Source organism: Panthera leo, chromosome B4, assembly GCF_018350215.1.
Source record: "Panthera leo isolate Ple1 chromosome B4, P.leo_Ple1_pat1.1, whole genome shotgun sequence".
Taxonomy (NCBI): Eukaryota; Metazoa; Chordata; class Mammalia; order Carnivora; family Felidae; genus Panthera; species Panthera leo.
This window is the reverse complement of record NC_056685.1, coordinates 136316790-136341462: the sequence shown is the minus strand read 5'-3', so window position 1 is coordinate 136341462 and position 24673 is coordinate 136316790. Positions and strand designations below refer to the sequence as shown.

The 24673-nt window shown below is 63.0% G+C and overlaps 1 protein-coding gene across 2 annotated transcripts in view; it reads left to right on the top strand.

The window, feature by feature from the left end:
* The window catches only part of SHISAL1 (shisa like 1), a 69433-nt gene that overhangs the window by 6603 nt on the left and 38157 nt on the right, over nucleotides 1-24673 (top strand). Inside the window, exons 1-3 of one of the 2 annotated variants that reach the window (XM_042948079.1) lie at nucleotides 159-206; nucleotides 19450-19545; nucleotides 23168-23381. In XM_042948079.1, the coding sequence (XP_042804013.1) occupies nucleotides 170-206; nucleotides 19450-19545; nucleotides 23168-23381 (347 nt within the window). In that variant the 5' untranslated portion in view covers nucleotides 159-169. Of the gene's footprint in view, nucleotides 1-158; nucleotides 207-19449; nucleotides 19546-23167; nucleotides 23382-24673 lie in introns of those variants that run through there. The other variant, XM_042948080.1, reaches the window with a different exon arrangement.

Here is a 24673-nt window from a genome sequence, read left to right as displayed (position 1 = left end):
GGCTCCTGGGCCAGTTACGGTGACAACCATTGTTTATGGCCCCAGAACTCTGGAGGGACCGTCGGGGCGCAAACCCCAGTTACGTCACCTCTCTGGGCCTCAGCGCCCTCGTCTAGGAAATGGGGATAGCGGCCCCCTCACAAGGTTCTTTCAAGAGTTAAATGAGTAAATGCAAGGAGCGTGCTTGGCGTTGAGCCTGACCCCTAGTAAGTGCTCAGGAAGTGGTACCGTCATTGTCACCACTGTCGTGTTTAATAACCGAAGCATCCAGGAGGCACAGAGCAGTGGAGTTTCTCTCTGTCCTCGAAGGATGGAGACCACGTCTCTCCCGATTTAGCTCTGTACAGAGCTCCTAGCCCAGGTGTGCCCGGACAGGACGGACAAAGTGGAGGGGCGGGCCGGCAGGGGGATGGACGGGTGAGTGGATGGATGGATGGAGGGACGGACGGACAGAGGGAGGAAGGAACGACAGCTCTCAGGAAGCATCACAGGCCAAGGATCAGGGCAGTGGGGAGGGGGCTTCCTTTTGAGGGCCGCGAGCCATGAGATAGAACGGGCTTTGCAGCCATCTCCCGGGCAAACGTCTGTTGTCCCCGTTCCACGGGACCAGGGGTGGTGGCCCAAGTCTGGGGGCCCAGGCCGCTTGGTGCCCCCGGCAGTTTGGTTCTGAGCCGGACGGAGTCGAGTTCCGACCGTGGCCGCCTCCCGTCGGGCGCGCTTCTGAACCTCTGTCTCGTCCTGCGTGATTCGGGAGGGCCGCTCGCTTCCTCTGGGGGCGGGGGGGGGTGGCGATGCACAGAGGCAGCGTGTCTGAGTGTAGTTTGTAATCTGGGAAGCTGCGCGGGAAGTCGGAGGAGGTGTTTGGACTCCATACGGTGGGGGACAGGTTGCACGGGAGGCTTTGCAACAGGGTGGCACGTTGCAGGCAGAGATCTGGAGCACCAGCCTGTGAGCCGCCCGGGTCCCTCCCCAGGAGGCCCGAAGCACGGGGTCGGGGAAGGGGCAGGCGGGAGGGCAGAGCCAGCCTGAGCCAGGCCTGCCCGTCCCGGGGTTGGGAGGGTTGCCTCCCACGTGGGTGGGGGCCCTGAGGGGCCGGGCAGAGTGCTCCGGAAACAAGCCCTTCACGTGTTTCCACTGGTCTGTCACCATCACCCAGCTCCTTCTCTTTGGGGGGACAGATGCAGGGTAGCGAGATCCTGGGGAGGAGGTGAGGTCTGGGAGGGGCTGCATTGGCTTTGCCCAGCATCATCTGGACCTCGAGGTCAAGGGCAGTGGCACCTTTGCTCTCTAGAACCTGGTTTGCGCTGTCATCTGTGGCCTCCTTGGAAGGGGCCGGGTGTCAGACAGGAGCGCGCAAGCCGTTTGTTCGGGTGCACGTTGCCCGGTTATTCACTCCGGAAGCTGTGCCTGGAGCTCGCCGTCTGGGCACAGTTGCCTGTTCCGCCCCGGGTCGGGGTCCTGCATGAGGGACTGAGCAAGTGTCGGTGAGGACAGCGGTTGCAGGAGCATGCTGCCTGGAGAAAGGGGGCGGAGCAGCAAGGAGGTCTTCCCGGAGGAGGTGGCATCCCAGGAGGCAGAGTATGGGATGACCGGGTCAAGGGGCAAGGGGTAGAGGGACATCGAGGCAGAAGGGACGACGCATATGGAGCCCAGGAAAAGGAGTTTGCAAGCTTTCCGCGCCTGGGCGTGGCTGACCGTGGCATCGGTGGAAAGGCAGTAGCATTCGCCAGTGGCCTGGCCTCCAAGGCAGTGGCCTGACTCTGGCAACTTAAGGAGTGTTTGCCCTGCTGCTGGCTCAACAGGGATAATGCTGGCCCTTCACGGTTGCTTAGGTTGTGGCTCAGCCCAGCACCCAGGGTACTTTTCCTGACGGGCAGGGGAGAGGAAGGCGGGTGGCGGCTTCCAGCTCTACCCAGGCTTTCGGGCTCCCAAGTGGCCCCACTGCCTGCAGAGCCCCTCGAGTCCGGTCCTTCCCGGAGGAGCAAAGCCTTCTCTTCCGGGGACAGGACGTTTCCGGGGAGTCCTGGGCATGAGCGCCACCAGAGAGCACAGACCCCCCCCCCCCCCCGCCCCGGGGGAGCCCCCGCCTCCAGCCAGATCGCCAGGAGAGGGCTAGGGCGCGGCAGAATTCTGGGCAGGACCGAGGAAAGATTAGGAGACTTTTCTCCTGAAATTCAAACAATTGGACAATCTGTTCTGGATCGATTTAGAAGCAGTGAAGTGGGAAAAAAAAAATCAGAAAATATAGTGTGAAAGCTATTTTCTGTCTCTCTCAGTCGGGAAGGGGGATGAGCAGTTTATTTGTGGACTGTCCGAGGCCGGGGCCGGGGCCTCTTGCCTCCTCGCCGCCCGTCCCCCCACCGCCTGCCGCCTCCCGCTCCGTGCCCAGTGCAGGGCTGGGCAACCAGGGTCTCAGAGGGGCACCGGCCCTGGCCCCGGCCTCCACCGGGGGGCCGTCAGTCCGCAGGGGCCTCAGGCGTGGGCGTCGCCAAGGTGGGCGCCCGGAGCTCGCCCCCTCCTGTGCCAGACCCCGGGGGGGGGAGGCATGCAGAGCCCCCCTCTCCGCTCCAGACGGAGGCATCCACGTGCCAAGGACAGGTGTCTGTCTAGTTCAGTTCTGCATCCTCAGGGCTGGAGTCCGGAGTGGCACCTACTAGGTGCTCACTGAAAGTTTCCTGCCCGCGAGATGGACGGGAGGGAGGCAGGAGCGAAACTGGGGGTTTGAATGGAGCGATCTGCTCACGGTCCCATGTCTGGTAGCGGAGGTGAGGGCACTGGAACCAGATCTGTCTCCCCAGTACCTGGATGTTCCCCGTCCCCCCATCCCTGAGGCCAGCAGCTAGGTCCGGGACACCCAGGGGGCCTCCCACCCACCACCCCTTCCTTTCCCAGGCGTGGCCTAGCCTACACCCCCTGACACACCAAACGTGGATTCATTTTTCACAGCTTGAGCCAAATGCTGACTGTTTTAAAAGAGGCTTGTTCCGGGGCGCCTGGGTGGCTCTGTCGGTTAAGCGGCCGACTTCGGCTCAGGTCAGGATCTCACGGTCGGTGGGTTCGAGCCCCGCGTCGGGCTCTGTGCTGACAGCTCGGAGCCTGGAGCCTGTGTCAGATTCTGTGTCCCTCTCTCTCTGCCCCTCCCCCGCTCACACTCTGTCTCTCTCAAAAATAAACAAACGTAAAAAAAAAAGTAGCCCGTTCAGTGTGAGGCCAGAGCAGCACAGAGGGGAGGGCCGGGAGCACAGATTCTCCCAGCTTCCCAGTCTGATTGTCCCCCAGGAGAATGGCCCCCGGGGGCCGTGGTGAGCTGAGTTCTGGGGATGAAGGAGTTCAGTCAGGGGCCAGATCTGCCGGGAAGTCCTGAGTGTGGGCGGAGGGCCGGGACTCCAGCATCCGGTGGGAAATGGGACCAGCTGATTCCAAAAATGGTCTCTCCTCTGCTTTCCCCCAGGCCTCAGGAGAGGGGGAATTTCTCTGCGGTTTCATTTCAGGAAAGCGGCAGCTCCCTCCCTCCCCCCCACTTCCTCCCCATTGCCCAAGGCCAACAGCCAGAGGCCCAGAAAGAACCTTGACTTGGAAACCAGACCGGCTGGATGCCAGTAGCTCAGCGCCCCCCCGTGACCTTGGGCAGGTGACACAACATCTCAGTTTTCTCATCTGCAAACTGGGAGCAGAAGCCCCGCCTCCTTTTTAAAGATTAAAGGAGGCGGCCTTTGTCAAATGCTGTCCCAAGGCTGGATACGTAGTAGGTGCTCAAGAAATAGTCTCTTTCTCCCGTTTCCCCTGTACAGAAGGCCAGTGGTTACATACAGGCTAACTCTTGCTTGGGTTCTGCCTCCACAGCCTGGATCCCCTGGGCTCTTGTCCAAGGAGGGGCCCCCCGACTGACCGTGGGGCGCGGGGAGGGGATGCCGCGGCCCAGACAGCCGTGTGAGCCCCAAGTGTAGACGCCCCCTCCCTCCGCCGTGCCGCGGATGGGAGCGTTGTGGCAGGTGTGGCCAGTTTGACACTGTGGAGGGAGCCCCGTGCCAAGAATCTAGAAACCTGGGTACCAGTCCCAGGTCTGCTTCTAATAAGCTATGTGACCCCCCTCCCACCCCCCCCCCCCGAAATGACAGCCCCTGGGAGGCCTCTCGTGTCCACCTGAGGCTAATCATCCCCCTTGGAGCGCTTCTCAGGGTCACGTGCGACCACCTCACGTAGGAGAACACGTAACTGCTCTAAGCAAACCTCCACGAAGGATGGGCAGGGAAGGGCAGCCCTGTTTCCTGGCCACCGACTGACCACCCGGCCGGGTCCTGGGTTCACGTATACGATCTCATTTAATCCTCACCCCACCCCCACGAGCCGGGACTAGCACCCCCCTTCGCAGGGAAGGGGGAGGCGCAGACAGGCTAAGGGGTCCCAGGGCAGCCGCGTGCCCTCCCTCAGGCCAGCCCGCACCCCTGTCCTCTCTCTGGCCACCCTCTGCCAGGCTCGGGCCCGGCACCTGCCGCCTCGTGGAATTCTGCCCTCCCCGGCCCAGCCCTGGCCGGGCTTCCTGCTGGTGGAGCTCTTTCATGAATGCTTTTGGATGGGACCTCTCCGTTCCCCAGAAATCTTTGAGCCCACGCTCCCCCAAGCGGCACGCTAATTAGACCTCCATAACACTGTTTACCTCGATGTCAACCTAGGCTATAAAACTGAGCGAGTTTCTCGCCGTTATGAGCAATGTTCCGTCTTGAAAAGCAGGGAGCCGGCCTTGCTGGGCAGGGTTCAGGCCGCGGAGGCCCCGTGTGAAGGAGGTTCGCCCTCCGGGGGCCAGACTCTGCCCTGTCGCTGCCAGGGTGAACCTGGGTGGGCCTCCAGGGCCGGGGGGAGGGCTGCGTAGGCCTGAGGCACTGGTCTTCCCTGAGCGGGGAGGGGGGGCGCTCAGAGCAGTTCCCTGCGATTCCAGAAGCCTGCTCTTGACCCCACCCCTGACAGGGCCGACCGTGGTGACCTCAGGCCTGAGAGCTGGCTTCTCTCCGGGTCACCTAAGACCATGTGATACTGCTGTTCCCCTGGACAGGATGGGGACTCGGGGAGTGTGTCTGAAAGGGGCGGGAGGGCCTTCCCTCTGTCGCGGAACCCCTGTGCCTTCCACCCCTCACGGGGGTCTGGTGGCCGACCCCTCACTCCTCCTGGGAGGTCCGTCGTGGGAGGGGCTGGCAGAGGGAGGCCGCAAAGCCCAGGGGAGGGGTGACCACGGGGCTGGGGATGGCTGCGAGGCGCTCGTGGGGGTGCCAGGGGCCCCGCGAATGGAGATGAGCCGGAGGAGGAGGCTGTCCAGGTCTGGGTCGCAGGGGTGAGCAGCGTTTCGTAAGCGCTCGGGGAAGATGGCTGGGAGCCGCTTCCTGCCACCTTTGGGAGTGTCCTGTTTCCCCCGGCTGTCGGGACACCGCCACCAGGGAGCCCTCTTAGGTGTGGAGGGCCCCGATGAGGCCAGAAGCGGCTCCCGTGGGGCCAGACCGGCCAAGCGGGGGTGGCAGAGATGCTCTTCCAAGGGGCGTCAGGGCCTGGCTGGGCTCCTGCCGGCTGCTGGCTCACCTCCCGCTCTGGCGGCTTCGGTGCCAACTATGCGGAGCGTGGGCGGCCGGCTCGTTAACCCCCAGAAGCGGAGCGGGTCCAGGGGTGACTCGGGCGGGGCCCCCCCCCCCAGACCAGCGGTGGCGGTGGGGGGCGGTTCAGAGCGCCAGGTTGAGTGAGGGAGCCAGCGGCGCACGCACCCTCCCTGTGGTCTCCTTTATGGTCCTATTTGCATAATTTTGAACTTGATTGGCCTGAAGGCAACTTCGCTTAATCACAGCTGACAAGTCTCTGGTTGCAACAGCAGCTGCTGCCGATTAGCTGCCGAGTCGGTGCCGAGGTTTGTTAGAACCCGCTTGGCGGCCCCTCCCCCAGCTCCCCCCCCCCCCCCCCCCCCAGTCCCTGCTCATCAGACCCCGAAGGAAGGAAGGAAGGAAGCAAGCGGCAGGGCCCGGGGGCCGCCTGGAGAGGCCGCTGCCTGCTCCCCAGCGTGTGCTGTCGCCCAGGGCCTCTCGAACTCGCAGGTGCCGGCCCGGTTGGCAGGCGGGGCGGCCCAGGGGCCCGTGTCTCCAGCCAGCTCCCGGGAGGTGCCCCGGAGGCCGGTCTGTGGACGGCACGGTGGGTATGGAGGCTCTGACGCAGGGGCTCAGCGGCCCCGGGCCGCCTGGTTTTGTTAATAAAGTTTCATTGGAACACAGCCTCACCCACCTGCTCAGGATGGGGTACGGTGCGACGATGGCCGGGCTGAGTCGTTACAACCAAGATCAAGCGGCTCAGAGGACAGGTGCCTTAGGCCCTTTCCAGAAAGCATCTCCTGACCTCTGAGCAGCCCAGTGGTTCCCCTGCATGAGCGGGTGTCGGAATCCCCCAAAAGCCGGTATGAAGGTGCAGGTTCCGAGATCCCGTGTTTCTAGCCGGCTCCCAGGTGGGGCGCAGGGCCGCTCTCCAGGCCCCCCGGCCCAACCACCTTACCACAGTCTGCGCGCTTCTCGTTCTAGTCCACAGCATCCTCAGTAGACAGAACGGGACGCCTCGGGTCCGAGAGGTCCCTCGATTCTCCAGGGTCCTGAGCTGGTAGAGGCTCTGACTCTTCCCCACCACATAGAGCATCCTCGATGTAGGTGCCTCACCCCAGGGTGAACGTGCCCAGGTGCATCACACCCCGGTTACTTGGCTCGGTCGGGTTTTTTAACGTTTATTTATTTTTGAGAGAGAAAGAGAGAGTGTGAGTCGGGGAGGGGCAGGGAGGGAGGGGGACACAGAATCCGCAGCGGGCTCCAGGCTCCGAGCCGTCAGCGCAGAGCCCGACGCGGGGCTCGAACCCACGAACCGCGAGATCGTGACCTGAGCCCCCCGCCCAGGCGCCCCTGGCTCGGTCTGTTTTGAATCTGGGTTCCACGCTGGGGCCGCTGTTAGTAACAGCAATGCCTGAGCAAGTCACGTGATGCTCTCATCCTCCTTGGGTGGGAGAGCGCCATCATGGGGGGTCAGGGTCAAGGGCACGGCTGAGAGCACCTGGCGCCTCGCGGGGGCTTTGCTGTCTGCAGAGTGGCGGGCAGTGGCTTCCGTTTGGCATCCTCTTCCCCTCAGGCACCCATCCTGCCGTCCCTGGGTCCCCTGGCGTCCCTGTGAATGGCCAAGGGCACCTCGCGCACGACTTGACCTCCGTCTCCCTCATTTCCCCGTGACCCGCAGCGGGGAGAGGCAGGGCGCCCACTTACAGAGGGGGACACCGGACCTCCCGGAGGCGGGTGACCTGTCCAGGCAGGTGCAAGGTGGCATTGGGGTCCTGTGCCTGTGTCACGTCAGGTGGGTCCACCAGGGCAGGTCAAATTGTGGAGTTAACACGGGAGGAGGGGTCATGACCGGTGTCCCCCGTGTACAGGCGAGGAAGCCAAGGCGCAGAGAGTTTATGACCAGGAAGTACTCAAGGGGACAGGACACTCACCGGGAGGAGGCTGGAAATCCACATGGAGACAGATCCTTAGGGGCGTGGGGAAACCCCAGCGCCAGGCCAAGAGCCTGGGAGGTAGACCCGAGCACAGGCAGCCTTTCTGGAGAACTCTGCCAGGCCAGCCCCCTGCAGCCGCCCCCGCCCGTCACGCCCGGAGGGTTGGCTCCCCAGTGCCTGGGGGTTGGGACTATTTACAGTTGATGGGAGAGGGGCATAATCTTTTTTTTTGTTCATGTTTTTTAAAACGGTGCTTTTTAAGTGTACTTATTTATTTAGAGAGAGACGGCCAGGGAGGGGCAGAGAGAGAGAGAATCCTAAGCAGGTTCTGTGCCATCACCACAGAACCCGACGGGGGGCTCGAACTCACGGTCTGTGAGATCATCACCTGAGCCGGATCCAAAAGCCGACGCTTGACCGACTGAGCCACCCCGGCTCCCCGCGCGTTGATTTGACATTTTATTGCCTGGACTGCGGGCCGGGGAATGAGGTTGGCTCCTGCCCTGGTGCTCTCCCACTGTGATCCGTGCCAAACCCTCTTTTTTTACTCGTTTGTCCCCTGATGACATAATAAACATTCCCAAACCCGCCACCCAACGCGAGGGCTGGAACATTGGCCCCGGGTGCCCTCCCTCGCCCCCTGCCCCCGCAGGACCCAAGCGTTATGTTCGCTCCCTTCTGTGCCCGGTCACGGCCACATGCCTCCTTCAAGAGCGCCTGTTCCTCTCCAGCTGTGTTTAGTCTCGGAAAGTGGACCATGCCGAGTTGGATCTGGGGACCTAAATTTCTCCCTCAGCCCTGGGTTGCTAAAATGCCCCGTGACGTCCGGCGTGGCTGTGTTCCAGTGTTGGGCACACCGCAGTGCATTTCCCATCTGTCCCCTTGGGCTGTCCCCAGGGCTTTGCTCTTCTACACCGTGCTACCGAGAACATTCTCGTGCGTGGTCCCCGCGGGCCAACAGGGCCGTCCCTGAGCCTGGGAGGGGCGTTGGTGCCCTTTACCGTGCAGAGCTGGGCACCCACTCTGAGATGTGGTGACATCAGCCTCCCCCGGGCCTCCCCGAGCTTGCTGAGGACTCGGGTTTCCTCCAGGTGTCCTGTGTCCCGGCCCACCAGGCTGGCCGGTGGGTCCTGTCCCACGTAGGGTGGTCACAGAGAGTCCTGTGACACTCCAGCCACCTGTCTGTGTATCATGGTTCTCGGGATCTGGCACGCAGCGGGTTTGCTTTGAATCGTATCGTAAAAACGTCGAGGCGGGCCGGGCTCAGAGAGGTGCGGGAGCATGCCCAGGGTCGCACAGCTGAGAAGTGGCAGAGCCGGGACCCCAGCCCGACTGTCGGGACCCCAAGCTCCGAGCCCGCCCTCCGGCTCCCTCTCCCCTTGGTAAACGCGTTTGTGGCACTGAAACAGCCCTCGCGTCCGTCCGCCTCCCCCCTGTTCCTCTGCCGGGAACGCCCCCATCCCCCCACCCATCCCTCGGGAGGCCACTCTGGTCGAGTCCCAGCTCTGCCACTGACTAGCCGGGTGGCCCCGGGCCGAGTTGAGATGAGAAATGCCTGGTTCCTCACCTGTGAATCGCGGATAATCCCGACTCCTCCTGGTCCCGAGGCTTAAATAAATACTGGCCCCCAACCCCACCAGGCTGGGGCGGCACTTCCCCTGGGCCCCACGGCCCCCGCTTTCCCCGTGCTGGGGGCCTCTGCCCACCTCGGCCGTGGCGGGACACAGGGGCCCCAGCCCAGTCTGGACTTGGTGGCCCGCAGGGTGCCTGTTCTCCCAGGGGATGAGAAAGGGGGTTTATCTGTGGCGCAGCTCAGGCCACGTGGGAGTGCAAGGGTAGAAGGGAAGGGGAGGGAGCTGGCCTCCTTTGTGGCCCAGCTGTAAATCTTTCAACCTCCCCTGTCCACCCGGCTCCTCGGGGTGGCCTGTGCACTCACCCAGCTCTGGCCAGCAGAGGACCGTGTGGACAGACGGAGGGGCCCCCCACAGAGTCATGGCCAGCACCTCCCTCCCCCCTCCAATGCAGGCCCAAGAATGCACGAAAGTGCCTGGGACACAGTAGGTGCTCAGATGCCCCCCCCCCCCCCCACCCGCTTCACTCGCTTTGTCTTTGCTCTCTTTTCCTGTCCCCTCCCCGCCCAGGAGCGCAGCCCCCTTCGTCGCTGGTGGTCTTCACGAATGATGCCCGTTGGCATGTCCCCTGTGCCCGGAGCGCTCACCTGGGCCCTGATAGGTGAACGGGGTCTCCTCCCCCTTCCTCTGCCTCCCCTCCCGTCTCCCTTTGCACCTCTTGGCCTCTGCCGAGCTGCGCTCAGTGCTGGAACGCTCTCTCCCCCAGGCCCACCCTCTCCTGGTCTGGACCGGGCCCGCTTACCTGTCAAAGCTCAGCTTCCCTGGGGTGCCCCCGACCCAGACCAGGTCAGCCCCCTCCCCCCCATCTGCTCCAATGCCCTGAGTCACACATGTGGGTATTTGGTTGGCTTTGTGAGGATGGGGCGGGTCTGTTCGGCCCAGCGGGCTGCAGCCCCCAGCCCAGCGTCATGCCTCGAATGGAATGGAAGAAAGAAAGAAAGAAAGAAAGAATGAATGGATGCATCCGTGCATGCCTCCGTGGTCCCTCCCGGCACCCCTTCAGGGTGGGTGTGTTATCTCCACCTACAGGTGGGAACCCGAGGCTTGTCTCTGGCTTCTGTTCTCCCCTGTGAGGAGGGGTCCCGGGGCCAGGGCCCCGCACACCGAGGGAGGCCGGAGTAGAGGCCCCGGCGTCGGGAGAGAAATCGAGGCCACCCTCCAGACGGGCGTTCGGCGGGCCTGTCTTTCCTCTTCCTGCCCTGACACAGTGATTCATTCTTCATGTGATATTTTTGTGTTTCTCTAGTGGGGAAAAAAAATGCCGCTGGGATTTCTAGGGGTTGTTTTAGCTCCATGGTGCCGCCAGATAATTCCAGGGAACAGACGGAGGCAGAGGATTGGCAACTTGCAGAGTGCCCCTCGATGGCCTCAGCTAAGCCCTCCCCTTAACCAGGGAGGAAACTGAGGCTGAGTGGGGGGGTGGGGGGGAGCCGCTTGCCCTGTGACCCGGGGTGGCACCGAGGGGAAAGAGCAGAACACCCGGGGCCTTCAGCAGGACTAGGACTTCCGGCTCAGCCTCCCTCAGCTGTGTGCCCTTGCCCGGGCCTCAGTTTCCTCACCTGTGACGTGGGGAGAGCGGCAGTGCCTGCCTCCAACAGTCGAGGGAGTACCGTGCAGGAAGTGTGCAGAAGGGGCCCAGGGCAGGGGCTCAAGGAAGGGGGCCACAGAAACAGGCCGAGTTGAGAACTTGAACCCAGAGCCCAGCTGGCTGGGGGGAGGGCGTTGTAGAGGGGAGAGAGCCCTACCAAGTAGAAACTGGAAGAATGTGTTCTTGAGGGGGGCATTGGAGGAGACAGCAGTGGTTTCTAGGTTAATGGTAACCTGCACACTATTTTGGTTACAACACCCCAGCACCCCACCCTACAGTTTGCAGAGAGCTCTCCTCCCTGGGTGGAGAGGTGAGCGGGTGTTATCATGCCCCACCTGGGTTCCCTGGCCCCAGAGTTGGGGTTTGGGGTTTCTTGGCTAAGGTCACTGGCTTCCACCATGAGGCTAATGCCCAGGGTCACTGGCGATGATGGTAGAAATCGGGACCCGGTCTCCGTGGGAGGAGCAGGCATGTTGCTGCTCTCTGCCTGGATCTACGCTGTTTCTTCTGAAAGCCTGCTCTTGGCAGTAAGGTGAATCTGGCATCCAGACCAGTGAGTGTGGACACAGTTTCTACTCCTTGGGCAGCAACTATTTATTTAGCGCCTGCTGGATGCTAAGTTTGGTAGGGGCCTGAGAGGCACAGAAGTGCCCCCTGCCCCAGAAGCTCGCACCGGGCAGGGAAGCGATGAGCCAGCCGTCAGAGCGAAGGCTGTTGGCGCTGACCAAAGGCACAAGCACAGCATGGAGGGAAGCACTTCAGAAATTCACGGGCAGGCATGGCTTCAAACACACCGCCGTTTGCTAAGGGGCACACAGGAAGCTCTAAACCCCTGGCTTTGGGAACAGTGGGCGACACCAGACGGGAGCCCCTTTCGGAGTACTTGCTAGATGCTAGGTGCTCTGCTGTGCTTCTGGTCCTTTCTGTCCCCAGTCCCCAGCAAGGTGGGGGCACGGTTCCCGTCTCACAGACGAGGAACCCGAGGCCAGTGACGTAACTTGTCTAGAACACCCAGCTAGTGGACGGCAGGGCTCGGATTCCAGGCCAGGTGACGTCACCGCCCCCCACCCGGCACCCACCGTGAGCCCGTTTGCAGTCAGGCAGCCCCGAGTTCGGGTCACGGCCCTGCCACCTTCCAGGTCCAGGCAAACCATTTAGTCTAAGTTAGGGTTTTTTTTTTAATCTGAAAAATGGGGCCGACGATGCCTGCACTCATTCACCACTCCTGCAGGTGTTTACCAAGTGCCTACTATGTGCCAGCCCCGATGCTGCTTATGGCGACAAGCAGCAATGGCACGGTCTCAGCAGGGCCGGCTTCGCGGGGCTGCGATTCACGCAGTCATCCTGCCCTCGCTGTCCAGAGATACCGACTTAACTTGGTCGCAAAGGCCCGTGTTTTCCATTTTGCACCGGGCCCTGCGAATTATGTCAGCGGCCCTGGGTCCCAGCCCTTGTCCGGCTTGCGGCCCCGTGGAAGAGGCAGATGTGCTCAGAGGGCCACCGTGCCGGGCAAGCCACGGAAGCTACCATCTGTGTTTGAAGGAAAGGTGGACGGGCTTCGAGCACGACGGCAGGGGTCAAGGGACCCGCTCTGATCTGGCTTCCTGCGGGCGTCTCGCCTCCTGGAGTGTTCATCCCCAGCCTTCACATCTCGGAGCGAGACGGTCACGGCCTTGAAGTGGGTGTCGTCCTGAAAACAAACATTCGCGAACTCGGGGTGAGGTCTGTGCCGCCAAGGGAGGGCCCTGGGAGCCCGGGGACCTGCTGGAGGTCAAGTCACCGCTGCCGCTGTGTGGGCTTACACGCATGTGCGCGTGTGTGCTGCCTCGCGTGTGGACGCGCTCATCGGTGAGCGCAGACGGGGCACAGGAGCAGAGCGCGGGGTTTGAATCCGGGCCCTGCCCCCTCCCCCCCGCCTGCACCCTGGGAAGGGCGTCGGTACAGGCTCGGGTTGGGGCGTGGCTAGAAGCGAGTGAGCTCCTGGGTGACGCTCATCCCGGCCCTGGGGACAGCCCTCAACAGCTGCCAGCTGCTGCCTCCCCATTAGTGCCAGCGCCTGTCTCTTGGGCACCTGCCGCCCGCAGGACGGTCTGTGAGTCCCCAGAGGGCCCTGCCCTGGGGAGTGCTAATCCACAGCGCTCCTACCACCGCTAGAAGTAGAAAGAAGGTGCAAGCTTAGCCACTAACTCATGGTGGGATCAGTCGCTTCCTGGCTCTACCCCCCAGACCACAGTCCCGTGGCGGCCGGACTGTGTCCGACTTGCTTGTGTCTGCCCTGCACTGGGTTTGGCCCCCAGTGGAGCCCATTAGGCATTCGCTGAACGGGCCTCCAGAAGAGGGGCCTCTCCCCGGACCGTGGGGTGGGGGTGGGGGTGGGGGTGGGGGGGCGTAGCCGAGGCGGCTGCCCAGACCGGGTGGCATTTGAGCTGGGCCTCGCGGGCTGGCCTGATGGGGACGGGGGAGCTGGGGAAAGGGCTGCCCAGGGAAGGGCCAGGCGGAGCAAAAGCCTAATCCTGTGCCCTGATCTCCGCCACCGGGCGCCCAGGAGGCCGGGGCGGGACCTGTCCTCGCCCTGCCGTGGGCCTGGCCTTGGAGGTGCTCCTTCCACCTCGCCCGCCCCTCGTGCACCCCTGCGGGGGAGGGGCACGGTGGGACACGTATGCGTTGGTGACAGGCATGTCACTGGTCACGTGTTCGTTGTTCCCAGTGCCGGAGATTCCGGGCTCGGGTGGCCAGGTCCCAGGGGCGAGGCCTGCGTTCCCATGGGTTCCTCTCCCGGTTTGCAGTCAAGGCAGGGCACCAAGCACACAGGCAGCACGGTCCTGTCCACGCTGGTGCCGGGGGAGCCCCCATGACAATCCTGAGGCAGGGGCAAGGCCGGAGTTTCAGGAACCCACCCAGGGGAGTGAGAGAGTCCGGGGGAGAAAACCTTCCTGGGAGACGGACGCCCCAGCCGAGCCTTGAAAGCTGGGCCGGAGTTGTCCGGCTGTAGGAGAGGGGAAGGGTGTCCCAGGCGTGGGGGGGGAACAGCATGTGCAAAGGCCCAGCGGAGAGGGCTGACACTCGACGAGCAGAGAGAGTAAGGAGGTGGGAGCAAGGCCCAGACCGTGCAGGGCCTCAGGAGTGAGCGTAGACTTGAGCCCCGGGGCTGGCAGGACTCCCGAGGAGGAGCGCTGCTGGTCCGATGGGTCCAATGGGCCCACCAGGACCTGGATGGCTGTGCGAGGCTGGTGCCGTTCACCGGCTCTGTGTCGGGCGCTCTGATGAATCACCTCACTCCATTGTCACAAGGGTCCTGTGGATTAGATACTATTTTTATCCCCATTCTAGGTCCCAAGAGACCGGGGAGCCTTGTCCCAGGCCACTTGGGGTGTGGTTACAAAGGCGGAGCCAGGACTTGGCCCCAGACGGCGTGGTCCAAGCTCCGGCCCCCAACTTCCAGGCCACGCTGCCCTTGACCCCGTCCGGGCGGGAGGAGGCGCTTGGCCACGTCCAGTGGGGGAGGGTGGGGTGGCCTGAAAAGGGGCCGGTGGACGCCCAGAGAGGATGTGGCATCTCCGGGCGCCCGGCCTGGGGTGGCTTTGGCAAGCCCGTCAGCACAGCCCCCAGGCCCTGCCCCTCGTCCCTCCCTCGCCCAGCCTGGCTGATGAGAAAACAGATCGCTTGTTGTTCCCGGGGGGACTTCATTCACCCTCCTCAGCTCTGTTTCTCGCCACATGCCCTCCTTCCTCTCCTCTCCAGCCTCGCCAAATTCGGTGTTTAAAAATAATCCTCGAATCTGGGAACAGCAGTCCCCGGCTGACCCGAGGGGTGGACCGCAGAGAGGCATGCCCGACTCGTGATTCTGGATGCGGTCAGAGCTCAGGGGAGTCCTGCTCATCCAGAACGTTCTCCCAGTTATTTGAGTTTTATGGCTGGCCAACGAGCCATTTACCAATTTCCAAGGAGATAGAACCCAGGACAATAAATCTGATCTGTCTGTGGGAAATGGGCTCTCTCGGGGGTGCCGGGGAGGACCTGGAAACTCCTGCAGGTCTGAGATGGAGAGCAAGATATAGGCCGGGTTGGCCTCCTGTCTGAGCCGCTGAGTGGCTTACGTGACCCTGAGCCTCAGTTTCCTTCTTTCCGAGCCGCGTTTGGTGATCTGCCTCTCCCGCCTGGGACGGAATTAGCTGAGATTACCCAGTGAAAAATCAGTGCCCGCTACTCAGGGAATGGGGGTGGGGGGTGGCGGTGCTCAGCCAGAGAAAGCCGGACCCAGGGCCGCCCGGCGGGAGGAAGGGTGCCCGCCCTTCCCCACAGGGTCACCTGTGGGGGTCTCAGGGGGCAGTACCTGATGGCACGACACCCCCTTTTCACCTGAACTCAGAGTCCCTGAACCCACGTCCCCCGCTGCAGACCCCGCGAAGGCTTGGGCTTTGTAAATGTTGGTCCTGTGGATCGTGTCACCCCTGCGAACAGACCAAGGAGCACAGCTGGCCACCGAGGCCACGGACCTTCCAAAGCCACTTTCTGACCCAGCCGGGGATGGCTTCTGAGTTTTGCTGTCTCGTTAGAAATGGAATTTTTATGTAACTTCCCGCGTGACGGCGATGGGTGTTTCTTCCTCCACAGACTCAGCCTTCGGTTCTGGCACCTGAGCTGCCCCCAGCACCCGGGGAGGTAGGGCAGTGCCCCCTCCGTGGGCCCCCGCGCCCCCACCCACAAGGCTGTGGCTTCCGCTGCCCCCTCCCATCCCCCTGCCTTGACTCATGCCCAGGCAGCCCCCGGGGTGGGGGTGGGGAGCACGGCCGGGCCGTGGAGTCTGAGCAGACCGGTTCTGGACGGGGGACAGATGTGACCGCAGTGCGTCCTGGGCCCACACGCCCGCAGTATGCTGGCCCCGAGGCCACTCTTGCTTCAGTACCCCCTCTCCCCGCCCGTCCCAGGCAGGCCTGACGGCCCGAGGCCGGTGTTGGCCAGACTCTGGAGCCCAGGCTCCGTGGCCGTGGCCCCCAGCTGGCAGGGCCCCGGCCCAGGACCCTCATGGCCTGATGGAAGAGAGCATGGGGACCGGTCACAGAAGGTAGAGCTCCTGGGCGTCCGTGCCTGGCCCCACGCCCTCTTCCCTGTCCCTGGAACCCGGCTCGGACCCTGTTCCAGAGTGGGGGTTAGTGAGCAGGTATCGAGAGAACAGGTGGATGAAGAAATGTGTTAACGCTTTAATGAGAGAAATGATGGCACACGAGCGGTCCCTCTGGAGGGACAAACTTCTCCCAGCTGATGGGGTCAAGGCAGGCCTCCTGGAGCCACTTCTAGGGTGGCACAGGATTTGCGCTCCCAGGAGTGAGAGGAGGACACAGCCCCCCCCCCCCACCCCAGGATATGGAGGGCTGTGTAGGGGCAGGCTTGGCAGGGGGGAGTGCAAGGCAGAGGTGGAACCCCCCACCCCTCCCCAACCCCAGGATTCATTCAACAAACCCACCGGCCCTTGGACTGGAGTCCTGGCTCCCAAACTGGGGCCGCCCCATCCTACAAGGGCCAGGGCCCGGGAGTCTGGAGACCCGTGTCAGCCCTCCGTGGGCCTCGGCTTGCTCACCTACAGAATGGAGCCATGGAGGGGCTGTGTCAGGGGACCTGTCACTCCCCACCCCCGCGGTGCCTTTTCCCGGATAGATCCTTGGGTTTCCTAAGTGCAGATCCTTGCTAAGCACTTTGAAATGCTTTAATCTCCTTCATCCTCCCAGGAGGGCCCTGAGGGAGGCGGGGAGGAGGCCCAGGCTCAGAGCAATTAAGCAGCTTACAGCCCGTGGGGCTCCGGTGGGCGCAGAGAGGCCCGCAGGAGAGGTGGGGGGGGCCCTTCCCCAGGGGCTGACGCCACGTCAGCCTGAGTCACCACCCCATGAAGGTGTTTCAGCTCTGTCTTGCACTCACGCCATCCCCCACTGGCTCACGTTCTAGAAGAACAACACCCGGCAGCCTCGGTCCACCCCGCTGCCCGCGCTCCGGGTGAGAGGGAGGCCCGAGTGGCCGGCCGGGCCCAGCCGTCTGCTCCCCGCGTTTGGCCTGGAGTCCGGTCCTGTCTCCTCCCTGCCAGGTGTCCAGCCTCTGGGTTTCCCAGGGCGGCTTCCCGCTCTGCCTGCCACCAGTCAGTGGGACTCAGGGCCTCCTCGGACCCCAGCTGGTGCCCCTGTGCCCTCCCTGATGGGGTGGTGAGCTCCGAGGGGCGAGGACAAACCAGCTGTGGTTGCCCCGGGCGCGGGCCCAGAGCAGGTGCCCCAGGACAGTCTGGGGTGGGGAGGGGTGCGGGTCGGAGGGCCATTCCTGTGGACTGCACCCTGCCCTTCCCGGTCCCCTCTTCCAGAACTGTGTTTTCTGGCAGCGAATCTCTACGGCGTGTGCCCTGCTCGCAGACCTTCCCCCGGGAGGTGGAGGGCTCCACCAAATGCGGAGACAGGATGGCACGGACAGCAGAACCAGGATGGAGGGCGCGAGGGCCCCCAAAAACCTGGGGGTACAGCCTGGCCGGGAGGGCGCGCGGGGTCTCCGCGGGGCGGGGAGGGGGCTGGCCAGGCCTTGTCCATCCTCACTTTGGGTACGGCTCCCAGGTGAGCGCCCCTCACACCTCAGTGCGGATCCCAGCCCCTCCCGGGGCGATTCCCACGGGAGGGTCCGTGGCAGGGTCCTGGGGCCACCGGAACAAGCCCCACACACCGAGCGCTCGCACGACGGAAGCGTGTGCCCTCACAACCTGGAGGCCAGACATCAAGGGGTGGGCAGAGCTGGATCCTTCCGGGCGGCCCCAGGGAGCATCCGCGAGGCTCTCCCCAAGCTTCTGGAGGTTTGCCGGCCATCTCTGGGGTTCATTGGCTTGTGGATGCAGCACCCCGGCCTCTGCCTGCGACTTCGCATGGCCTCCCTTCTGGGCATGTCTCTGTCCAAATTTCCCCTTCTTAGAAGGTCACCAGTCATGCTGGATGGGGGTCCAGGGTGGCCTCACCTTAGCTACGTCTGCAAGAATTCTATTCTAAATGAGCGTCCGTTCTGAGGTGCGGGGCTCTTAGGACTGCAGCCTAAGGGTCTGGGTGGACACGGATGCCACAACGGGGTGCCACGAGGGAAGAGTGCGGTGTGCAGAACCAGAACGTGGCGCCTGTGAGGTGCTCAGCAGATTGATCCCCATCCCGAGTCCCTACACCTCCCCACAGCCACACGCGGCTTACAGCCCCCTGGGACTCAGGTTCAGCCGCGCCGTTGACCCAGAGTTTCTCCTTTCCCGCAGCCTCCACTCCCACACGCCTGCAGGGAGGGGGTGGTGTTGGCAAGGTTCAACACCCTGATGTGACGTGGCCACCGAGGGCCAAGGCCCTGCCTCAGGTGGCCTCCTGCTACCCGCACCCCCCGCCCCCACACGGTCTCCCATTGGCCTCCGGGCTGCTCGCACCCCAGGGCCTTTGCACTTGCTTCTCCTTAGTCTGCAGCACGGTTCCTCCAAACGGCCACAGCCACGCTGCTCGGTCCTGCCTCCCTCGGGTCTGCCGGCCGTCGCCTCCGCCCGAGGCCCTCCCCGACCACCCTGCCTGCGCCCCCCGCACCACTCTGCATCCCTCCTCCAACCCCTGGCTTTATTCCCCCTCGTAGCTTCGTTTCTTGCGGTAAAATACTCATAACATAAACGTCACGTTTTAATGATTTTTAGCACACCGTTCAGTGGCATCGAGCCCTTTCGCGGTCACCCCCCCCCCCCCATATCCAAGACCCTTTCCAGCCTCCCAGACTGAAACCCTGCCCCCATTGCACACGAACTGCCTGCTCCCCCGACCCCCAGCCCCTGGCGCCCACCGTCCTGCTCGCTGTCTCTGTGACGAGCCCGGGGACCTCATGTGAGTGGAATCCCACGGGGTTTGTCCTTTGGTGTCAGGTTCATTTCACCGAGCGCGACGTCCCCCGGGGTTGATCCGTGCTGTGGCACCGGGTCAGCATCCCCGTCCTGTGGGAGGCCGGATCCTCTCCCGCCGCGTGAATAGGCCGCCTTCTGTTTCCCCACCTACCCACCCGCAGACACCAGGGCTGTTCCGCCCGTTACCGTCGTGCCCCGTGGCCGCCGTGAACGTGAGTGTGCCAGTGTCTGTGTGCGTCCCGGCCATCAGCTCCTCAGGGCGCGTCCCCGGGAGCCTCGCAGCGTTTTAAATATTCATCTGCTTGTCTGCGCTCCGTCGCTGGAAGGCACGCCGGGCGCGGCCAGAGTCCCCTCGGTTCCACTTGGCGTCTGTTTCCTCCACTGCTGTGCCCCCCGATGCCTGCAAGGTGCCGGGCTCCGGGCTGACTGGCGGAGGGGCTGATGGGAGGCACTGCCAGCGGCCCAGCGGGGAGACCCGGGTCCCGCGGGTCCCCGGAGGTGCCCCGGCCCTTGCCGACCGCCCCCGGCCCGCGCTACACGGCCATTCTCGCCCCCCTGCGCTCCGGGCGTCGGCCCACCGGCCGCAGTCCCTTCCGCACCTGAGCCATCCGTCCGCCTTGGATCAAGTCTCATTTTGCCGTGCAAAGAAGCGGAGGTGACGGTGGCCTGGGGGGTGGGGGGGGGGGGTCATTCATTCCAGAAAGGAACTTGGATGGTATGGTCTCCATCAGCCCCGGCCCGGCCCTGGCTCCCAGCGCACACGCGTCCCCGCCCGTGTCCCCCCCGCCGGCCAGTGCCTGCACCCGCAGGCGAGGCGGCCCACACCCGGCCTCTCCCGGATCTCGTTACCCAGGCGGCTCTCGACGGACCGATGCAAGCCGAATGATGACCAGTTGTGGCCAGCAGTCCTTGAACGTGCTCGCTGTCCTCTCGTTGCTGATTTCTGCAGGTAGGACCTCCGTGGGTGGCCGGCGGGGAGGGGGGCGGGGGCGCAGGCGGTCCCTTCCCGGGGTCCGTGCTGGCCGGGGCCGGGGTCCGGGTGCTGGCGGGGAGGCACCCCTCGGCCCCCGGCGTCCCCCCCCTGGTGAGGGCAGCTAGGGTTCGGTGCCCGGCAGGGGGAGCCTCCCGTGTGCTGCGCCCCACGTGCCTGCCACGGGAGCCGGGCTGAGGGCCCTCCTGGGCGTGGTGGGGTTAATGGCGGCTGCCAGCCCCGGGAGTGGTCTCCCCGCGACTTCCTACCTACCCCCCGAAAGCCAGGTCTGAAACGTCGCGGTCATCCCGTTGCACGGATGCGGAAACTGAGGCTGAGCGCCGGACTGGCTAACGGGAGGTGACGGCTAGTGCAGGGGCCGGGGTCCTGACCCGCCTCCCAGGCGTCCCCCGACGGGGCAGATGGGCTCTCGCACCCCTGTTGGCAAAGATGGGCGTAAAGCAAGCCCTCCAGCTGCCCCAAACCAGAGCTGGCCCGCTGGCGGGCTAAGCCCTGATCGGAGCAAGGCGCCAGCTCGGTCCTCCCCCTCTGTCTCCGTCCGTCCGTCTGTCTGTCTCTCTCTCTCTGTCTCCCCCTCTGTCTCTCTGTGTCTCCCTCCATCTCTGATTCTGTCTCCGTCTGTCTCTCTGTCTCTCTCGTTCGTCCGTTCGTGCCCAGGGGCTCCGCACGCCTGGTGCTCTGGCAGAACTGTTCACACCAGCTTCCTGCCCTTGACCCTTCGTTGAGGGCCTGGTTCAGAAGGAGGCCGCGAAGGGCCCTGGGGGATGAGGGCTCCCAGGACAGCAGAGCCAAAGCCAGGCCAAGGCCCTGGGGACCAAGCTCGTCCCTGACTCCTTTTCGGTGCATTAGCTCATCGGGTCCTCCCTGCCACCCGGGAGACAGGAGGAAGATTCCTCCCCCCCCCATTTTACAGATGAGGAAACTGAGGCTCAAAGAAGGACAGTGAGCTGCCCGAGGCGACACAGTCACACTGCTGTTAGATGATGGCCGTGTTGGCCCAGACTGGTCCCCAAGACGGGGACTCGCTGTGGTCCTCGCTCTCTCCTTGGTGTCCCCTCCCCACCTGGGCTGGTTCTCCTGGTGCCTCAGGACCCACCGGCCTCCTAACAGAGTGTCCCTCTGTCCTCGGGCCCCAGGCACAGCCTGGGACCGCGCTGAACCCAGAAGCCGGGAGGCACAGCCGCATGTTATCCACTCACCTCCCTGCTCGAAGCAGAGCCGATGCTCCGCTGTTTACAGAACCCTCCTCGGGGACACCCGGGTGCCTCCGTCAGCTCAGGTCATGATCTCACGGTCCGTGAGTTCGGGCCCCACTTTGGGCTCTGCCCTGACTGTGTGGAGCCTGCTTGGGATTCTCCCTCTCCCTCTCTCTCTCTGTCCCCCGCCTCCCCCCGCCCACTCGCACTTTCTCTTTCAAAATAAAGACATAAACTTTCAAAACAAAAACGAAAAACCCTCCTCAGAGCCCCCAGCCATCCGGGACCCCGGTGGTCTCCCCTCTATGTCCGGGACCCCGGTGGTCTCCCCTCTATGTCCGGGACCCCGGTGGTCTCCCCTCTATGTCCGGGACCCCGGTGGTCTCCCCTCTATGAGGGGAAGGAGGCACGGAGAGGCCGTGATGGCGTGGGTAACCCTGTGTGCTCCAAGATTCAGACCCAGCTGTCCCGGCCCCTAGCCCTGGGCTCCGTCGGCTCTCGAACTCTCTCCCTTGGGAAGCAGGGGTGGCCTCCCCGTCTTTGCCAAACGGCAAAACAGGTGACTCTGACCATCTGTGGTGGCCGGTGGCCAGGGGGACCCTGGGGGATGCCCCGCGCCCTGCCTTACTCAGCCTCCCTCCCCACCCCATCTCTGCACAGCGGGCTCCCCTGAAACCCAGCTCAAAGACACCCCCCCCCCCCCCACCTCCCGCCCCGCCCTGCCCCGCTCCGTCCCTTCCCTCCCTGAGCTTCCTCGCCTGTCTGGACGGGGACACTTCCCGCCTCTCGCCCTCACATCCAGCCGTTAGGGCGTCCTTCCTCTGGGCCAGTGGGTCCTGGACCCGCGCCCATCAGCCCCCCTGCAGGGCCTGGCCTCACCCCAGCGCTTCTCATTCAGAAGGTCCGCTGAGGGGCCTGAGGAGCTGCCTTTGTGACACATCCCCAGGGGATGTAGACGCAGCAGGTCAGGGCCCAACACTTGGAGATCACCGCTCTGAGCCTCAGTCTTCTACTCTGTGCAATGGGAGTCCAGGAGATTAAACGAAACGGTGTCTGCCCCACCAAGGACGGGGCAGCCTTAGTGACCCCTGTCTCCCCGCAGGAGGGGCTTCCGTTTCCCAAGGTCGAGGCCGAGCAGGGGGCCTGGGGGGGCTCCCCTGACTCCTGAGACGGGGGCCCACCTCCCCACCGTGACCATGCCAGCCCCACGAAAGAGGGTGCTGTACTCCGGGCACAGGATCTCACGAGGCCACCCGAGCCGGCCCCGGCACCCCAGCTCACAGAGGCCCGTCCGCCCACTGGCCCCCCAGCCCAGCTGGGACTCCCCTCCGGCAGCCCCGGGCGTGCCCAGGGAGCTGTGTGGGCCGCAGTCTGATTACCTCTAAGCAGACACAGAGCTTTGAAATGGCTGAGGAGCTTTTGCAAAACCAGAGGCTTTGTGGTTGGAGAAACGTCCTCAGCCAAAGAAGCCCCTTTCCAGCGATACAAATTAGATACAGCGATCCCTTTTATGAAGATACTAATTAAGCCGGAGACAGCAGGCTCCAGGTTTTTTTCCATTGTTATATCTGCTTAGGCTTTCGGTCCTATTTATCACCGTCGCCACGACTGGTAAATACCGGCCGGGGCCTGCAGCAGCCTCTGTGGCTGAATAGGGGCCCCTCTCCTTGAGCTGGGGGACGGGGGGTCCAGAAGCTGGGACGGCCCTGTGACCGTGAGAGGGGGGCGGCCAAGCCAGGCTCTTGGGGACCTCCGGGTCTCGGGCACTGGTTCAGTAACAACCCTGGCACAGAGGAGGCGTCGCTTCCTCCGAGAGGGCAGCCTGGTTCCTGCACCCAGGCTTCCTGGGCTTGTCGACAGGCCCGCCACCAGCCCACGGGGTCGGAGAGGTTCTTAAAGCCAGCGACGGGGGAGTGGAGAGGGCTGGACTTCAGACCCAGGCAGGCCTGAGCTGGATTCCCTCTACCACCCCTTACCAGCTCAGGCAGACCACTGGAGGCCGCTGAGCCTCAGTTTTTCCATCTGTAAAGTGGGAAGGCCAGGCGGGCTCAACGAGATACAGCGCGTGACGTGCAGAGCAGGCGCTCGGCGAATGTCGTGTCCTTGCCGTGTGCAGAGCCCCGGAGGCTTAAGATGTAGCCCTGCCCGCAAGGGGCCCCCAGTCTGGGGGACACGGTGTAAGCAGGGCTGACAGCAAGGGGGGCCCGGGCCGAGACAGCAGCCCAGAGCCAGCTTCCTGGCAGAAGTGAGGCTCACGCTGGACCCCAGAGCCCTTCTGGGGAGGGAAGGGGCTGGCGACACCGCGAACCAGGCTGAGCTGGCAGACTGCCAGGGCAGCCGGGCTCGGGGAAGCACCCCGCTGAGCCGGTGACTCTGTTTTCCAGTCTTGTCCGCACACTTCCGAGTCTGTGAGCCATACACGGACCACAAAGGCCGCTATCACTTCGGCTTCCACTGCCCCCGGCTCTCGGACAACAAAACCTTCATTCTCTGCTGTCACCATAACAACACGGTTTTCAAATACTGCTGCAACGAGACAGAGTTTCAGGCGGTGATGCAGGCGAACCTCACGGCGGGGTCCGAGGGCTACACGCACAAGTGAGTACCGCGCTGGGGCCGCGGCCCCGCCCCAACACTCCGTCCCCTGGGGCGGCTGGCAGCTCACCGGACAGGATGGGTGGGCCTGGGAGGAGTCCGGGAAAGCCTTCGGGTGACGGGCGTTCTGGCCTGACTTTAGCCTTCCCTTCTGGGAAATGGGCACATCAGACCGACGGCTACCTCCCTGCCCACCTCCCCCAGCTCCCAGGGCTGCTGCAGAAGTTAGACGATGTCAAGGATGTGGAAGGCTTTGAGGCGTGGAAGGTGCTTGGGCCTGGAATCCGCGTTCGTTCGTTCCTTCCTTCCTTATTTATTTATTTGCACGACAAATATCGATTGACAGTTCTGACCCAGAGATTCATCCCACGCAGCCCCTTTCCTTAAGGCGATTTAAACACAAGAGACCGAGGCCCAGACGGAAGGGACCGAGAGCGTAAATAAAGAAAGAGAGAGATGCCCGGCAGAAAGGCAGTGGGAGTGTGCGAGGTAAAGGCGTGTGGGATCGAAACAACATGCATTTCTCTTACCACGAGCGGAAGAAGCGAAGCATCTTTCCACGTGTTTGAAAGCCGTCTGTGCTTTTACTGCGAGCCAGCTGTTTATGTCCTCTGCCCCGTCCCCATTGACTTTTCTGGCTGTTCTTTCTTAGTGATTTACGGGCACTCTTTATATATGAAGGGAACGTGATGTGTTGCAAATATTTTCTCAGTGTGCCTTTGAATGTGTGATGCTTTAACCTCACGCTTAATCTTTAGCTGTTATAGAATCGCATCGGATCCCTTTCTTTTCTTTTGTGTCTTCTTCTGGGTGTTGTCTCAGACCGAGAAAGTCTTTCCTGATTCGGAGCTCATAAAAATCCCCTCATGTTTTCTTGTACTTTTTTTTATGTTTTAATTTTTTTTTTTTTTTTACTTTCAAATCTTTGATCTGTTAGGAATTTATTGGGATGTAAGTTTTGAGGTAGGAATCCAACTTTTATTTTTTCTTTCCAGATAGGCAGCCAGCTGTCCCCACACCATTCACTGAATTGCCCATCTTCCCCCCACTGATGTAAACGCCAAAGTTCCATACTAAAATATATACATTTGAGTATCTAGACGGTGACACATTCTCATGGCTTTCACTGGTCTATCCATACACTGGCATCTCACTTTGTTAACCACTGTGGCTTTTGATACGTTTCAATGCCTTCTTAGACTATTCCCCCAGCTCTTTTTTTCACATGAACTTTGGAAGTATGTCGTGTCGTCTTGCTCCCCGCTTCGAGAATCCAGGTAGCATTTTTTCCTGAG